Source organism: Acomys minous, assembly GCF_964271855.1.
Source record: "Acomys minous genome assembly, chromosome: 15".
In the NCBI taxonomy this organism is placed as follows: Eukaryota; Metazoa; Chordata; class Mammalia; order Rodentia; family Muridae; genus Acomys; species Acomys minous.
Window position 1 is genome coordinate 73,904,890 of NC_140497.1, and position 18,509 is coordinate 73,923,398.

Sequence of the window (18,509 nt, forward strand, 5' to 3'; positions counted from 1 at the left end):
GAGGCCAGCCTTGTCTACATAGTGAGTCCAGGACAGCCAAGGCTACACAGAGAAGCTCTGTCTCAAAATACAAAACAAAACAAAAGACATGTCTTCCGTCAATTCCAAAGACTCAATGTGGTCTGCTCAGCGGTCCTGTCACTTTGCCTTCAGCCATCTCCTTGGCTTCATTTTGGGCGGTAATCTAATTCCATAGTTCTGTGAACTTTTCATCTCGTACCCAGACTCTGGATGGCGTCCACAGCTCTTTACCATCATTTCCTGTTTGCCCTGAGAATCACAGAGGCTGTGAGGAGATCATGATCATCAAGTCTTCATGTATGCAGTGCGCTTTATAAACTGCTGGGGCCCGGAAGACAGTGTGCACTCAGTGCTTTCCAGGGAGCTCCCCTGCACTGGTGGTACCTTCTGATGCCTTCTTAGAGTGTTCCCAGGCCATCTCTATAGCTTCAGTGATCAGCTTCACTGTACCACACTGTACCTTGACAAAAATAAAACAAACATACAGAAAAGAGTGCTGTAGGGTTACCTCAGTGAGTTAGGTTCCCGGCACCTCTGACTCCATTGGAAGACGATCTGATGTCCCTCAAGTCCATGGGCACCTGCAAACATATGTGCATATTACCCACACACATGATTAAATCTGAGAGAGAGAGAGAGAGAGAGAGAGAGAGAGAGAGAGAGAGAGAGAGAAATTAAGAAAGAAAGAAAGAAAGAAAGAAAGAAAGAAAGAAAGAAAGAAAGAAAGAAAATGATCATTTTTCAATGCATGGACAAAAGAGGACAGATACTAGCATTCATATAAAATTCCTCATAGATTTCAGCATTCTCCCCCTTGGCATGGATATGGCTTATAGTGAGTAGGGCTTTACTGCCACCTCCTGGAATATGGCTTGGCAGAACCCAGCGGCCCTGGACAGCGCCAGATGCATCAGTGACCTCTCCCTAAGCAATTCCTGCCCACCCAGGCAGCAGACTCCAGCCCTTCAGTCTAGAAGCGCTTATTTTTCATTGTCATATTTTCTGCCCAAGACCCAATAGAGGGATTGGGCTCTGTCTCTTCTTTCTTCTGACTAGACTGCATTTATCAATACTAATTTTTAACCTACAACATATTTTGATGTAGTCATATTATATATAGATGTTACCTGGATTTGACATTTCCCTTTATTTTCAGGGGTAGGGAAAACATCTACAGAGAAAAATCTCCAATACTTAAACCCAAATCAGCTTGATCTCTTGTTTTTCAAGTCCTTCATATATTTAGCTCATGAGAATCTAAACAGCCAATAAACATAAATTTAAATACATAAAATATATGCAACATTAGTGATAGCCAAGAAAATGCTAAGCAAAGAGTGTCATTTTCAGCCATCAGATTGACCAAAATAAAATATATTAATATTAGCTAGGGACTTGAGAGACAGCTCAGTACTTGGGAGCACTGACTGTTCTTCTAGAAGACCTGGGTTTGGTTCTCAGCACCCACATGTCAGCTCACAGCCATCTGTAACTCTGGTCCCAAGGGAGCCAATAACCTCTTCTTACCTCCACGGGAATCAAGCACACACATGGAACACAGACATCCATTTGCATAAAATTAAAATAATTTTAAGACAACAACAATAATATCTAATGTAAAAAAGGTATCTATTTGCCCAGTGAGGGTAAGAACACAATTTGGTACTCTTTTTGGAGGAAACTTTGGCATAATCAATCAAAACTAAAATGACGCATATGTTTTGTTGTTTGTTTTGAGACATGGTTTTACTATGTCATCTAGGCTGGTCTTGAACTTACAGAACTCTCCCACAGACCCTTTGTAGCTTCAAAATACTGACCTCTGGGGACCACCACGACCATCCCTCCAACATCCGCCCTTGCATTCACCACTTTGTAGAGGCCATGCAGTTCCGTAGATATGTTGCTACTAGCACAGCCCAGTGGGCAAAATCCCATTTCCTTTCACTTCTGATAAAGGAAAATAATTTAGCAGAAAATCAGTACAGTATCCATTGAGTGAAACTTTGCTTAACGACTAAGAAAAAGTCTCCATTCTTCCTTTAAAAGTGGACAAGGAAGCAAGTTGAACCAGGAGTCTATGCAACAAAAGCTCATGTGAGCTATTGAAACTTTCTATTTTATACGTTTGCCTGCATATATATCTGTATGCCACTTGTGTGCCTATTTCCTACGGAGGCCAGAAGAGGGCATCAGATCCACTGAAACCGCAGTTACAGACAGTTGTGAAGAGACATAACAGATGCTTGAAATTGAACCCAGGTCTTCTGGAAGCTCAGCCAGAGCTTGTAGCCATTGAGCCATCTCTCTAGCGCCCAGCTCTTATGATCTAAATAAATGTTTTATAAAGTAATTTCTGCTGTAAGTAATCATAGCCAGATATAGAGGAATTTTAGTCCAATAACATGGCTACTCTGGCTGGAATACGGGCGCGTCTTTAATCCCAGGTAACAGAAGCAAGCAGATCCCTGAGTTCAAGCCAGCCTGGTACAGAGCAAGTTTCTGTTAAGAAAAGCGTAGGTTCAGGCGTGGTGGAAGACGCCTTTAATCCCAGCACTCGGGAGTCAGATGCACGCAGATCTCTGAGTTCTGTTCAGGCAGTTCAGTTGAAAGAGCGAGTTGGGTGGCAGAGCAACGGAGTTGAGTTCATGGCAGTTCAGTTCATGGAATTCAGAGAGTTTTTACCAGGAAAGTTTCACAGAGACAGGCTGAAGAGAGAACAAGCTAGACACAGGTGAAGACAGAACAAGCCAGAGAATGAAAAAGAGCCAGAAGATTAAAACAGATTTCCAGTATGAGGCCAAGCAGAGCAATTCAGTCAGAGGCCAAGAAAGAAGTCACAATGAATCAATCAGCTGGGAAAGGAGTTTGAGCCAAAACAGCTGAATTGAATCAGCCAGCCAGAGTTCCGAAAGAATAACAAAGGGTGAGCTTATTAAGCAGTAAGTCTTAGAGGCTGAAAATGTTCTAGGCCTAGATTGGATTGTGTGGAGGCTAGAAGCTTCCAGGACTAGGCCTAGGTTAGCAGATGGAGGCAGTAACGCTCTGAATTAACACTCCTCTACAGCTTACCATCAAGTGACTTCTTTATACTGTCTAACCCTATTTACATTTTAAAAAATATAAAAGCTATTTCTGTTTTCAGCTGCTGTTCTTAATGCCACTCAGTAGGAAACACATTAATATGCTATGTTTCCTAATCTTGAGGGACAAAGAAATATCAGCAAAGCACTCTTGTCCACTGACTGGAGGTCTCTCCCTAGTCTAGAGACAGGAAAACTTAGTCACTTGAGGCACAATGTTTCCATTCCCCTGGTTCTATCTTATGCTAACTGATACAGCTTTCCCAGAATTTGACTGGAATCTGTCTCAATTCCATAAGAAATGATCTTATGCGCCAATAATAAAAGAATTAGAGAAGGCTCCAAAATGGGGAGAGGGTGATTTTTCATGAAAAACAAGGTAAAATGACATTTTTGTTTTCAAAAAGTTTGCAGTGGGGCTGGAGAGATGGCTCAGCAGTAAAGAGCACTGTCTGCTCCTCCAGAGTTCCTGAGTTCAATTCCTAGCAACCACATGGTGGCTCACAACCTCTACAATGTAATCTGATGCCCTCTTCTGGCCCACGGGTGTATATGCAGGCAGCACTGTATACATAATAATAATTTTTTTTTTTTAATTAAAAAACAAAGTTTGGCCGGGCGTGGTGGTGCACGCCTTTAACTCCAGCACTTGGGAGGCAGAGGCAGGCGGATCGCTGTGAGTTCCAGGCCAGCCTGGTCTACAAAGTGAGTCCAGGACAGTCAAGGCTAAACAGAGAAACCCTGTCTCAGAAAAAACAAACAAACAAACAAACAAACAAAAAACAAAACAAAGTTTGCAGTGAGTAATGTATCAGGCATTAGTCAGTGCCGAGGGACGACATCAGGGTCTGAGGCGTAGGCTAAGAAGCAGACAGGCTATGGGTGGGCTACACTCTCAAGTGATTTCATGTTTGAAGCTAAGAAGAGAAAAAAAGTAATACCAGTTAGAAATAAATATGGGAACCTGTTTTATACAAATAGAAAAGTGAAGGGTTCCTTTCTGATATAAACATACGAGAGAGAGAGAGAGAGAGAGAGAGAGGGAGGGAGGGAGGGAGAGAAATACGCTTAATGAGCCGGGCATGGTGGCACACACCTTTAATCAATCCCAGCACTTGGGAGGCAGAGGCAGGAGGATCACTGTGAAATCAAGATCAGCCTGGTCTACAAAGTGAGTCTAGGACAGCCACGGCTATTATGAAGAGAAATCCTGTCTCAGCAAAGAAGGAGGAGGAAGAGGAGGAGAAGGATAGAAAGAAAGGAAGAAAGAAAGAAAGAAAAAAGAAAAGAAAAATACAGTCAGCTCAACTCACTAGATAAGCCTAAAGCCTTTAACAAGCATTTTGGTGGTGTCTACTTCCCTGTCTGTGCTGGGGTTTCATGAGGAGACCTTAAAACAATTCAAGCACAGTTTTCAGTCTAGCCAGCCATATATAGTACTAAGATTTTTTTTCAAATAAGAATCATATTAGAAAGCATGTTTCTACGGTCCCATTTCAGTGGGAAGCCAGACATTCCAAACATGCACACCAGGGCTCTCTTTCAGCAGAAGCAGGCTCTGAGCCTGGGCCTGCGTCTCTCTCACTTTTGCCAAATAGTCATTTTAAAGGGTTATTTTGTCACATACTGCTTACATATCTCAACAGCTATATAAAATAATTGACTTGCAGCTGAGTCTTGCATTCAGGAAGACAGAGGCAGGTAGATCTCCATAAGTTCAAGGCCAGTCAGGTCTACAAAGTGAGTCCAGAACAGTCAATTCTACACAGAGAAACCCTGTCTCAAAAAAAAAAATTAACTTACCCTTCATATGTCCAGAATTTGTATAAAAAGAAAAAGAATTAACTGGTTATTTCAATTTTACATACTAATATCATATAGTGGTATGTATAGTATTCATTATCTCTTAATTAATATAAATTAAAACCATCTATTGTGCTTAGACAATATTTATTAATCTTAAGACACAGGTAGGCACGGCAAGCCCATTGTCCGCAAAAGTACATAAAATAATTTCACATCAGCATGTTCACATAAATCACATTCTTGTAAGACGACACTAAACACCATGAACTGAATGAAGATCTTTTGGTTCAGCGCCTACAGACTTGATCTGCACAAGCTTTAGTTTTTTTAGTTCCACACCAAAGTTCTAACAAAATCTGATCTTCAAATATCAATTGGACTCCAGAAACGATTTCTAATTTCTTAATTCTAAAGTTCATAAAAATGTCTTAATAGCCCAGAGATACCGAACTCAAGCATAGGAAGTGTAAGGGAGCTGACCTGATCCTCACTCGTCAGGCTGATGGTCTCACACTGGCATCAGCCAGATGCCACTCAGCTCTACGTACTGTCCCCTTTCCGTGATGCTGTCTGTTGGTAGTGTGTTTCAACATAGCAGTAAGTGGTGGTATTTCAGTAGAAAGCCTGTTACTACTGACACAGTGAGTCTAGTTAGCATGTTAGTCTTCCTGATCTAGACTAATCCTTGGTCAGAGGTTTAAAATACAGCTTTTAACTAAAAATCAACTTTTAATGTAACTACCACAACAGACTTGTATGTCGGAAGCCTTCATTTTGCCTCCTCCTGAATGCCTACTCCTCTGAGGTCCCAATGTCCAAGTTTGGTATTTCATTATTAAATCCCCCAGGGTAACAAAGAATTCTCCTTAGACTAAGTTCTAGTCAATGGCTTTTGGGGGGGGGGGGAAGTATACTATTAGTGGGTTAATGCAAACACCCTACACAAATTCTTGCCTCCTGAACGACTATTTTCTCAACTGATAAATGGGGACCTTGGCTGGGAACCCAGAAACCAAGACCCTGGAGTCAAAAATGGTCTAACCACCCACCTCCCACCTCCAGCTAACAGGCTGTAAGGCTGTGCATCAGAGAGCACACGTGGATGCACGTAACGACTCTGCGCCTTGGTAAACGGCTTCTGTGTAAGCCTGAGGATTAGAGCTAACGAGGCAATAGGAACTTCTGCGGGTTCAGTCCATGATCATAGGTTCCACTCCATGAAAACCTCCAAAAGTCTCTTCAGGTGAGTGACACGATGGGGACTGGCCTGGCCAGGAGAACTAGCTAGACCACCACACGGCTCTGAGGCCCAGCTCTTATTTTTATACCTTTTCCTCAGGTAGAAGCTCAGCTCTTAAATCAAAAATGCACCCACAAAACTCTCCACACTGCTTCAAACATGTCCTTCCAGGCAGAACATCAGCACCAGAATCTCTCACTGCAGAAGGCCACCCAACAGTAAAGTTGTTAGTGACAGAAGGGCTCTCTGCCAGATGTGCACAGGGCAGTTCTTAGATGAGTGGAAAGCAGGCTGTCGGCCGTGATGACAGAAAGCACAACTACCCAGAGACAGCAGTCGCACAGCACCTTACTGCCGAGGAAGCAAGCTTTGAAACTGCGTTCTTGCAGTTAAAAGTGCAGAAAACTTTTCTCTTACTAGCTTTTTTCATACTCTTCAACTGTAAATATTTATGTAGATAATACACAAAGTTCAATGCATAAAAACATGACCTTTTATAATGATTCTCTCCTTTTTTTTACTCACTTTTAATCTCAGATAACTTTAAATACACAATCTACTAATATCAAATACACATTCATGTAACAAGAACCATATCACTATTCTCCCATAGACATATCTCAAACAGCATCGATAGGTTGAAGAGGTGAAGGGCTAACAGCAGGGGGCGCACTTGCTCAATCTTCCTTTGAAGTATTTGAAGTCCGTCTTGCCTTCTTCGGCAAAGCATGTCTTACTTAGGCAACGTAGGCAGTCCAGAAGGAAACATCAAAGCGCAGATCTCTTCTAGGGCATCAGTGCCCTGGGTGCAAGAGGACGTCATCTCAAGTGCTGGCAGCATCTGCAAGCAGGATACACACCAAACACTTTAGTGAAGTCGTTCTGGGAGCTGAATTTTCGGTTGCTTACTTTCTCACACTGACCATATTGATAATACTTGTGGGTGCTATGTGGTCTAAGAAACTTCAAGATTTTAAAGACAATCATTAGGATAATTACCAATCTAAACAATCATGTATAGCATATGGTCTCATTTTATATAAACACTGGCTGATTTTGATGAAACAGGTCTAAGTTTTATAGGGCCTGCAAGTTGCAGAGTCCATGTAAACCGGCTGTTCACAGGTCACAGGAACTAACTCAATGGGCTGCATACCTTTCCTGGGGCCTTGGAAGGGTCCATGCAAATGAAAGCTTGCAATTTAAGCTTTGTTCACTTGAAAGTAAATTGAGCTTTGATGTCATATGTGTTCAAAATACTTTGTTGAGGTTAATTAATGATTTCCAATAGCACAATTATAGCCGCATGGTATTTTTATCGCCATCATGTTTTGCATAGAGTTAACAATGAGAAGTGAGAAATGCTGTGCCTAATGTCACATAGCAGATTATTATTAAAAGATGTCCCAGGGGGTTTGGGGCACTAAAGCGTCAGTTCTTATAAGGCAAGGCTACTGTTTAGCGTGGTGTAGACTCCACTTTACTGAGACAGAAATTGCCAGGTAACCACTGAATGGATCTTGCTTTACAAGTCCACGGGGAAAAGACTAATGCTGGAGACAGGCATGTGTTCTCTGGGAGGACTTGGCCTTATCCAGTGAAATGCAGGTTAGCCCTGTGGAGAGTGAGTTCATCCCATGGACGAGGCTACTCCTGCCTTTCTGAGTGGTACACGCCCTGTTTGTCAGCAGTGCTCATGGAATTGAGTTACAGAGCTGTAAGTGTGAGGAATAGACCTACCCTGGTCAGGATTAAAATGAGTCTCAGTGCTGGTGTTCCATCCAAGGCAAATCGTCCTCAGAATCATCTGACAGGGGCGATCCTGAGCCCTATAAATTAATAAGCAAGTGTTACAGGGGTCCAGTAATGGAAACACTCCCACTTCCCAAGAATTCTGATTGCACCTGTTCGGACTCACATGCTTAGGATTAACTATTTGTAGCTGAAGTTGCTTTCATGAAAAAGGATGAAGAGGACCCTATTCGTATACTTTTACACATTTTGTCTGTTTGTTTGCTTTGAGACAGTTTCTTGCAGCCAGGGCTGGCCTCCAGCTTGCTGTCTAGCCAGGAATGACCTTGAACTCTTGATCCTCCCGCCCCTAGCTCCCGAGGGTTGGGATGACAGGTGCACACCACCACACCTGGTTCATATAGGTTAGAAGAATCATTAGAGAGGTGGGAGAGATGGCCTAGTGGTTCAATTCCCAGCACCCACATAGTGGCTCACAACATCTGTAACTCCAGTTACAGAGGATCTGGGTCCTTCTGACTGGGCACACACATGGTATACACATATACATGCAGACAGATATTCATACATATAAATTTTACAAGTTCATTGAGTTGTACAGACGTTTGGTGTGTGATGTTTTTATTTATTTGCAAGGGTTTTTGTTTGTTTGTTTGTTTGTTTGTTTGTTGCTATTGGGGGGTGATTTGGTTTGGTTTTTTGTTTGTTTTGTTTTGAGATGGAGGCCTGGCTGTCCTGGACTCGCTTTGTAGGCCAGGCTGGCTTTGAACTCACAGAGATCCACCTGTCTATGCCTCCTGAGTGCTGGGATTAAAGGCATGTGCCACCATGACTGGCATGCAAATTTTTGGGTTTTTTTGTTTTTTTAAAGATTTATTTTTTTCATTATGTATACAATGCTCTGCCTACATGTACATTTGCACACTAGAAGAGGGCATCAGATCACATTATAGATGGTTATGAGCCACCATGTGGTTGCTGGGAATTGAACTCAGGACCTCTGGAAGATAAATCAGTGCTCTTAACCACTGAGCCATCTCTCCAGCCCCCACAAGTTTTTTTTATAATAAAGTTTATTAAAAAGTTTAAAGACAAAGGCCTCATGTCAAGAGCTAAAAGTAATGAATGGGTTGTTCCAGTTCAGAAGTGTTGCGGTAAATGTGTGTGTGATAAAATTCTATGTGTAATGAATTTATACACAAAATAGATCCTATATGAAGCCTTCCAGATTCCTAAAAGCAAATTCCCCCTAAAGCACAGTAAGTCTGGGGAGGCTCGCGCTGAGAAGAACAATTCTGTACCTGGTGTAACGCAATACTGGACGCGTGCAGGTCAATGGCGGCCAGAGAGGGAATTCGAGTTTCTGAAAGAGATTTGTTCTCTTTCTTTATTAGCCGAGAATTTCGAGCTGGACAAAAATAATCAAAAACATAATGAAATAAATTAGAAATTGTTACTGTTACTTTTCCAAACAGTTCTAAGTACTTATTATATATATGTGTGTGTGTGTGTGTGTGTGTGTGTGTGTGTGTGTGTGTGTGTGAATGTATTAGCCTACTTAAGTATGGAAATTATTATTTAACTTACAATTTAACAAAGGGCTGACCAGAGTAGAAATGCACAAACATACCTATGCCTTCTAAAGCTCTCAGCTCAGGGAGATGGCTATAGCTTAGTTCAGGCAATCGCACTTCTGCTTTGGAGTGCTCCTTCCTTTTCTTATTTGCCTGGAGGAGGTACTTTTCACTAGAGACCTAATTATCAGAATGATTAACACACATAAATTAGCTTTAAGGTGAGCTGGGCTTTCATTCTCTTGTAACTACTATGTTCATATACTCAAATATGTGATTTCCCAGGGCTGGAATAATAACTTTGAGGGCAGTACTGACACAGAAAACAGTTTCACCCAGTTCATTTATCAGACTTGCTAACAAGTAGAAAATCTGATTGTTTTCTCCCCTTTGCCAGTCTTCAGTGGGAGTCCCAGCAAGCAACAGGCAGCCAAAGATGGCATGATGTCCTGGTTCTTCAAGCCAGCGGCGTCAGCCTTGTACCACTGCCTGCGCTTTTCAACAAAGAGCTGCTGTTCTCTACAGTAACTGTGACACCCCTAAGTTTCCTGTCCCAGTGTAATCTTGTTACTCAGCTTCTGATACCTGTCCCCCTAGGTCCTCCGGAGCAGTTGTAACAGGCTAAGTAAGCATTACAGTAGGTGATGGAATGACCAGTAAGGAAAATAAAAGCACAAACTAGAAAACTAGTCAAGGAGAGGCTTTAGACAGTGATGGACGATGAGACGCCGTATTAAAATGGGTTCAATACTAAAGAAAAGCTCAAGGTTTCTTATGGACTAAAGGGGATGGAAAAGCGCCTGCTGGGTTATCTAGGGGAAGCACGTCATAAGCAGGACAGACAGTAAGTTTAAGAGCCAAAGTCAGGGGCTGGAGAGATGGCTCAGTGGTTAAGAATCCTGTCTTCTCTTCTAAAGGACCTGGGTTCAATTCCCAGCACCCACATGGCAGCTCACAATTGTCTGTAACCCTAGTTCTAGGTGATCTGACACACTCACACCAATGCACAGAAGATAAAAAAACTAAAAAAGAAAAAAAAAAGAGCCAGAGGCAGGGGGTGTCTCTGACCATTACATAAAAAAAGGAATTCTTCTGCTGGAAGAGACTGAGGAACAGATGGAAAGAGGGGCGGGGACTTTACTCACGCAGGGACTTGCTGCCTGTCAGGACGCTGGTCCCTACACAGAGGACAGAGGCCAACTCAGAGTTTGAACCACAGTAAAAGGTGACTACTTGGCGTTGCTCATGCTGGAGGCGCTGCTGAGAGCAACAGCGTTCTTCCCATGTGCTCTCTGAGCCACACACGTGGTTCATATTAGAACATACCACCAGGTTTTTACCTTGCTGATCTACTAAAGCGTAAACTCCACAGAGACTGAATTAATTCAAATCCAGTATCATATACAATAGAGTGAGCATAAATGTTCAAGTGATTAGACAAAATACTTTCACCAAAACTCTAGTAAGACAGTAAGACAGTATCTTCTCCTTCACTCTTAAGAAGAACTCAACTGCAAGTATTAGGTTAAGAAGATTTATTGTATTGCCGAAAATAAATGAGATGGCATCGTGAGAGAGTCTTTCATTCAGACTTAGAAAATTTATTTAAACATTCAGAATTCCAAATCACAGCTATGATAAGTTAGGATGGCACTGCAAAATTCAGGCTTTACTCTATGTCTCCAAATAAAACTTAGTTCTTCACTCTGCTGCTTGAGACCGACCCAGGCCTAGGCGACGGGTGCCTGCTCTTTTGTCGCGGAGGACAGTTACTTACGGGGGTGCTCACATTCGAGTTATACATCCCTGACGCAGAAGGTTGATTTGGTTTAACAAATGGATTACAGTATTTCTTAGTTTTCTCATCCACTCTGTAACAGATTTTTAAAGTTAGAATCATTAACAACTATTTTGAAATGCAAAATCAATGATGTCATGCTAAATGATCAGTTTGATAAGAACTGAATGCCTATTTTCAAGTTCAGAAATCTGGTACAACATTCCATCGTTTATCAAGTCACTGGGGCTTCCTGCTGCTGCCCCAGGATGCTCTGGGTGCCTCTAAATCCTGACCACCATTCCACAAAGCAGCGGGAGCTAACAACTCTTTTTGGGAGTGCGGTTTCCAGACAGGGTTTCTCTGTATAATAGACCTGGATGCCCTGGACTTTTGCTTTGTAGACCAGGCTGGCCTTGAACTCACAGCGATCTGCCTACCTCTGCCTCTGCCTCTGCCTCCTGAGTACTGGGATTGAAGGGGTGGGCCTGGCCCTAACTCCTTTTATTAATGACAGCCTTTCATGTTATTAAACTAAGCAGCTAGACCTCTCTTTATTGTAAACAACAATGGTAAAAATCCTACATTCTTAGGACTCAGGTAAATTATTTCTTTTTCTTTTCCATTTTTTTTTCCAATTCTAGTAATTCTCATCACAAAGGTCAAAAAAAATATTTAAAGAGCTATTTTATAAGTAGAAATTGCATCCAAAATTCAGACAGTAAATCAATGTGAACAAATTGACAAGCATTTTCTGTCTCCTTTCCCATTCATACCTGTAACTCTGAACCCCAGGAACAGTCCCAGCATTAATTCCTGGCACAACCACAGAAAGGTTGTGTGTGAGTGGAGGAATTGCCATGCCTGCGTTCCGTGCGTGATCAACGCTGACGTTGCTACAATCTCTGAGGCTTGTGGAAGCCAGGCCTTTGATGTGGCTTGTCCCATTGTCATGGAGAGAGCTGGCATTTGAAGCTCTACTTGCTCTTTCAGCTTTCTCACTGTCAATTTTTGATCCTTTTACTTTAAACACTTTAGAGTCCTTAGTTTTGGGATCAGCATTGGTATCCTGAGCATTGATAAAGATGTTAAAAGTTAATGATCTGACAAGAAACTTCATGTACTTATTCTACCTATGGGATTAAAATTTAATCAAGATTCTTTTTTTTGTTGTTTTGTTTTGTTTTGTTTTGTTTTTCGAGACAGGGTTTCTCTGTGTAGCCTTGGCTGTCCTGGACTCACTTTGTAGACCAGGCTGGCCTCAAACTCACAGTGATCCGCCTGCCTCTGCCTCCCGAGTGCTGGGAATAAAGGCGTGCGCCGCCACGCCCGGCTTAAATCAAGATTCTTATTCAAAAAGTTATTGTGAAAACACAAGAAGAACGCATGTGATGCATAGCAGCTTGATAGGTGATAGACAAACACGGACAGACAGACAGATTCTAAAAGTAGTATCTTTATTTTCTATTATTAAGGAAGGAAAATAGACTAAGTTGGGTGTGTTTATCCCTGCATGTGCTTAATGTGCACGTGTTGGCTACTCAAGTGTGTGTGTGTGCGTGCGTGCGCATGTGCGTGCCTATGTGCATGGACGGAGAATTCCGGTATTCTTAGATGAGTCTGTGGAACTGAAATTCTCCTTGAAGCTGCACCTGCACTAAAGATTGTGCAGACTGACGGGTGAGCAGCTGTGGCTGTGAGAGGTGGCTGTAGGTGGAACACCGCAACTATTTTGGCTTCTTAGTCCCTTAATAGCCACTTGGCTTCTGTATGTGGCCCAGCTTCCTCAAGACTATTAGGAGAATGGAGACCACACTGCTAACAGAGTGGACCTCCAGCTTCTGCCCACCCAAAAGCTAACGCCTGTGAGATGAAACCTGACACACGAACAGACCTCCTGCTCTGTGTAGGCCACCTCCCTAGCACCAACCAGGGTGTTCAGTGAGTGCTTTGATTTATGGCCCTCTTTGTTCTGCGGCTATGAAGTTTTTACAGCAGCACGTGCCATTCAGGGTAACTCGAATCCATGTTCCTGGGGCACGGTTACACAGGCTTGGCCCAGCACACACCATTTCCTTTGATCCTTCAAGTCCTTATTTTATGTAAGTTGATTTTCTAAGTAACACTATTGTACTTTCTAGTGACCGTGAAGCATTTTAAATAAATAAGGTGTGGGGGTTGATTTTTGTTTTTTGTTTTTTTAATTCTTCATTATTGGGCTGGAGAGATGGCTCAGTGGTTAAGATCACTTGTTGCTTCTGCAGAGGACCAGGGTTTGATTCCCAGCACCTATACGGTGGCTCACAAACCATTTGAAATTCCAGTTCTACAGGATCCAATGCCCTCTTCTGACCTTCACAGATCCCATGCTTGTGTGTGCTTCAATATACACATGTTAAATACTCACACTTAAAATAAAATGAATAAATCTAATTTTTAAAAAATTAAATCTTCATTTTTTTTCCTCCACAAATTTAAATCTTGAAGCATAATCATTTACCTGTACCACAAGTGTTTTTCTTTCTTCAGTTAAGGCATCGTCCTTTTCTTTCTTTCTGTTTTGAGATTTTTTAGGTAAAAAATTATTCCTGGCCTCTTTCTCTATTTTTAACTGCAATTCTTGAGAAAACCTGCATAAAAGTACATTCTCAATTAAAATAAAACTTTATAAGAAAGATAAACCTAGAAAAAACTGAAGATAATCATTTAAAACTCAGCGTTAAACTAACCCATTTTACTTCAAATGAGAAAAATCACATCCCAGATGAACAGTTTCTAAAAAGCTAGACTGTAGGCCTTCAGGGTTCAGGAAAGCCTTCCAGGAGCTGGGCATAGTGGTGGATGTCTTTAATCCCAGCACTTGGGAGGCAGAGGCAGGCGGATCGCCATGAGTACAAGGTCAGCCTGGTCCACAAAGGGAATCCAGGACAGTCAAGGCACCAAACCATGCAGACAGCCATTGTAATCCTTAGCCACACGTTCACAGTGCATGCGTGTGTGTAGGGATGTCATGTAAGTGCTCACAGTGAGGCAGTGAAAAGGGCTAATGAACCCCTGACCAATGTCTCTCTTGAAGCACCTGTGGGCTGTAGTGGCTGTCTTGAGAGAAGCACTCGAACGGATGCCCAAGCACAAGTGAAGCCACACATTTTTCAGGAAACATTTATACTTGAAGCACCAGCAGAAAAACCATGCTTACTCAGAGGGATATGTAGCAGACATTTTGCTTTGAAAATGAACATGGTGAGATACTCAGGGCAAGGAAATCAACTTATACTATTTCTGTAAACAATAAAATTCAAGTTTTCATGTAAAAATATCACAATTCTATTAACTTGGGATCTTAGAGGTCTTCCTATAGTTCAGAAGCTTTCTGATCCCCTCAGGGGCCTCCCCTTCTCTGAGAAGGAGAGGGGGGAACTGGGTGGGGCATCAGGGTGGGGCTGGGAAGAGAGAAAGAAGAAGGCAGGGGTCAGGGTGTAAAGTGGTCAAAATTAATAAATGAATTGAGGGGAAAGGCTTTTTGTTTTGTTTTGGGGTTTTTGTTTTGGTTTGTTTTTTGTTTTTGTTATTGTTTTGTTTTGTTTTTTGGTTTTTTGAGACAGGGTTTCTCTACGTTATCACGGCTATCCTGGACTCACTTTGTAGACCAGGCTGGCTTCGAACTCACAGTGATCTGCCTGTCTCTGCCTCCTGAGTGCTGGGATTAAAGGCATGTATCACTATGCCCTACAAAAAAAAAAGCTTTCTAATAAAATGGGGTATAATATTTTTTTTTGGTTTTTCAAGACTGAGTGTTTGATATAATAAAACATAACATTTTTAAGGTCTACATGATTCAACATTACTAATATGCTTCAAATGATAAAAGTATGTCATAAAAGCAAGCACAGATAAAACATCAGTTCAGAAGATCAGACAAAAATGGATTGTAATGCGACAGAGAAGAGAAGAAAAGAAAAAAAGGAAGGGAAGGAGAAAAAGGGGAGAAAGAAAGAAGAAAGAAGGAAGAAATTACCACCACCAGGTTTTAGTCTAATATCAAAGTTTGACAGAATCAAAAAATATTAAATTACCTCAAAAGACTATTACCTAATCTTCCACTTTTCTACATTTACCTTTGTTTTTTCCAACCAAATAAACATACTACAGTGTTCACATATTAATATAGAAGCAAATGCAAGAATCCAGCTATCTTGTGTTCTTGTATTAAGCTAGATTTTTGTTGTTGTTGTATTTTGGTTTTTTGTTTTTTGAAACAAGGTTTCTCTAGGTAACCCTAGCTGTCCTGGACTCAATTTGTAGACCAGGCTGGCCTCGAACTCACAGTGCTCCACCTATCTCTGCCTCCTGAGTGTAAGCTAGATTTTTTTTTTTTTAATTTGCAAGTTGATAAAGCTTTAGGACAGGAGAGACAGCTCAGTAGTTAAGAATACATACTGGGGGGGCTGGAGAGATGGCTTAGAGGTTAAGAGCATTGCCAGCTCTTCCTAAGGTCCTGAGTCAATTCCCAGCAACCACATAGTGGCTCATAACCATCTATAGTGAGATCTGGTGCCCTCTTCTAGCGTGCAGGCATACATGAAGGTGAAACACTGAACACTTAAATAAATAAGTCTAAAACAAAAAGAATGCATACTGGCCAGGCTAGATGGTGCACATCTGTAATCCCAGCACTGAGGGAGGCAGAGGCAGGCAGATCGCTGTGAGTTCGAGGCCAGCCTGGTCTACAAAGTGAGTCTGAGATGGCCAAGGCTAACACAGAGAGACTCTGTCTGGAAAAAAACTAAAAAAAAAAAAAACAACAACAACAAAAACAAAAACAAAAACAAAAGAGAGAGAGAGAGGTGCTCTTGCAGAGCACCTGAGTTTGGTTCCCTGCACCCATGTCGGGAGGTTCACAGTTGCCTGTAGCTCCAGCTCCAGGGACCTTCTGACCCCCAAGAGTGCCTTCATTCATGTGCACATATGCAAATTCAGATGCATATGCATACACATAATTAGATGCTATATACATTTATGCTACATATAGGTGTGCAGCCATAGCCGCTTGTCTGGCTGTCTGTTGTCTGGTCTGCCGTGCAACAGCACAGGGAACCTGCAGCACTAGCCTCTACAAGGCCGGCACATGGAGGACACAGCACATCAGCAGGACAGTTGGACGTGGGGAGGCCTGAGTCTGGCAGCAACAGGAGATGGCAGCTGCACAGACGCAGCAACACAGAAATTAGTGACCTGAAGGTGGATGTCACCACAGGAAGACAGAAAACAAGACTCTGGTTCATGAAATCCAGCAGCTCCACTTTAATAAACGTAGGAAACCCCCTCTGGGGATTTCATTACTGCCAATGGTGAGTGGAATACGATGCAAATGTGACCGTGACTGTGGGAGCCTTGCCTTTGCCCTGGTCCCTGCAGCCTGCAGAGCACAGACCAGTACTGTACCTCTCAGCAAATCCATCCATTTGAAAGAAATCATGGTGCAGAAGGTCAGCACAGAAGGGCCTTTTGTCTGGGTCAATATGCAAGCATTTCTGAAAAATCAAGAACACATACAAGTCTTCTTCAAGAACAACTGCATTAGCTTTTTTCTTTGTAGCCAGTGAACAGAATAAAGCCCAAATCATGATACTGACCATCCGTGGCTTTTATGTTACAAAAAGAGGCCCAGCAAGCATTCAGTGTCTGTGGATGTAAATAAACGTACAAATTCCCAAGAGGCAGTCTTTCCAAGGAAACCTCTGATTCTGCCCTCTGACTACTGTCTGTCCACACAAAATAAAGGCAACAAAACAAATTGGAGCACATGAGCGGGAACTCTACAGCACAACCTGGCTACTTCAACATAAGGCAAGGTCTAAACAAAAGAGACTAAATACGTATAGAGATTAGGTCCTAAAAGAGAGCGGCTGCCAGCTGTGGCGGTACAGCACTTGAGAGACTGAGGAGAGGGATGCGAGGCACAAGGCCACCCTAGGCAACAAGACCCTGGCTCAAAAACAAAAAAAAAAACATAAAGCAAAACAAACAAAAATAACATCAACCAAAATATTTTCCATCTTTAATTTTGAAAAAATTACATTTATTGTATATCTCTCTATGTGTGTGTGTGTGTGTGTGTGTCTAGTGTGCATGTACACACGCGTAGTGCACACATGGAGTTAAGAGAACAGCAGTAGGAGTTGGTTTTCTCCTTTTACCACATGCCTCCCAGAGATGGTGCTCAGGCCATCAGGCTTGGTAGCAAGCACCTTCATCTGTTGAGTCACCTATACATTTTCTTTATATCCTAATTTAAAGTATCAAAGACATTACAGCAGGACATGGTGGTGCATGCATTTAGTTCAGCACTTGGGAGAGAGGCAGGAGGCTTCTGTGAGCCTGAGGCCAGCCTGGCTTATGGAGTGAGTTCTAGGCTAGATAAAGCTACATAGTAAGACCCTGTATTGAAAATGAAACAAAACAGGAGGGAAGGAAGGAGGGAAGGAGGCAGACTGGAGAGATGGGTGGGTGTTTAAGAGAACTATTCCTCCAGAGGACCAAGGCTCTATCCTCAACACTCACATGGCAATTCACCACCACCTGTAACTCCTGCATCAGGAAATCCAGTGTTCTCTTCTGACCTCCATGGGTACAGTACACACATGGTACACATGCAAGAAAAAATACTCATAAACATAAAATCAAATTCTAAAAAAAAAAAAAAAAATTTAAGTGTTGGGAGGTGAGCAGAGGTGGCACATGCGATTAACCTCAGCACCCAGGAAGCAGAGGCAAGCAGATCTCCGTGAGTTCGAGGCCAGCCTGGTCTACAAAGCCAGTACCAAGACAGCCAGGGCTACACAGAGAAACTCTGTCTTGGGAAAAAAAAAAGTGCTGGGCACGGCAGCATAGTACTTTAATTCCAGCACTCAGGAGACAGAAGCAAGCAGATCTCTGAGTTGGAGGCCAGTTTGTTTACATAAAGAGTTCCAAGGTAGCCAGGGCTACACAGAGACCCTGTCTCAAAAAGCTAAAGCCAACCAAACAAAACCAGTTTCTTCAGGAACGAAAAGAAATTGTTTGAAAACAAATTAAACCTGGTGGTGGTGGTGCATGCCTTTAATCCTAGCATTGAAAAGGTATCTTAAAAGAATATGCGATAGCATGGTAAACAAATCCAAATACAGTATCAAGTAGGAAAAACAGTAAATTTAAAAATGGATAAGCAAATGGCTGAAAATGGCTCAGCAGTTACGATCACTGCTTGTTTTTCA

General features: G+C 42.2%; 1 protein-coding gene across 2 annotated transcripts in view; it reads right to left on the reverse strand.

Annotated features, from left to right (window-relative positions):
* Positions 1-5,041: 5,041 nt before the first annotated feature.
* Positions 5,042-18,509, reverse strand: part of CDKL2 (cyclin dependent kinase like 2) — a 33,002-nt gene continuing 19,534 nt past the window's right edge. For both annotated transcript variants that reach the window (XM_084760552.1, XM_084760551.1), the window contains 8 exons: positions 16,699-16,787; positions 13,754-13,883; positions 12,030-12,322; positions 11,254-11,347; positions 9,533-9,656; positions 9,204-9,310; positions 7,891-7,979; positions 5,042-6,991 (listed from right to left, as the gene is read on the reverse strand). In XM_084760552.1, coding sequence (XP_084616678.1) covers positions 7,914-7,979; positions 9,204-9,310; positions 9,533-9,656; positions 11,254-11,347; positions 12,030-12,322; positions 13,754-13,883; positions 16,699-16,787 — 903 coding nt within the window. In that variant the 3' untranslated portion in view covers positions 5,042-6,991; positions 7,891-7,913. The remainder of the gene's footprint in view (positions 6,992-7,890; positions 7,980-9,203; positions 9,311-9,532; positions 9,657-11,253; positions 11,348-12,029; positions 12,323-13,753; positions 13,884-16,698; positions 16,788-18,509) is intronic.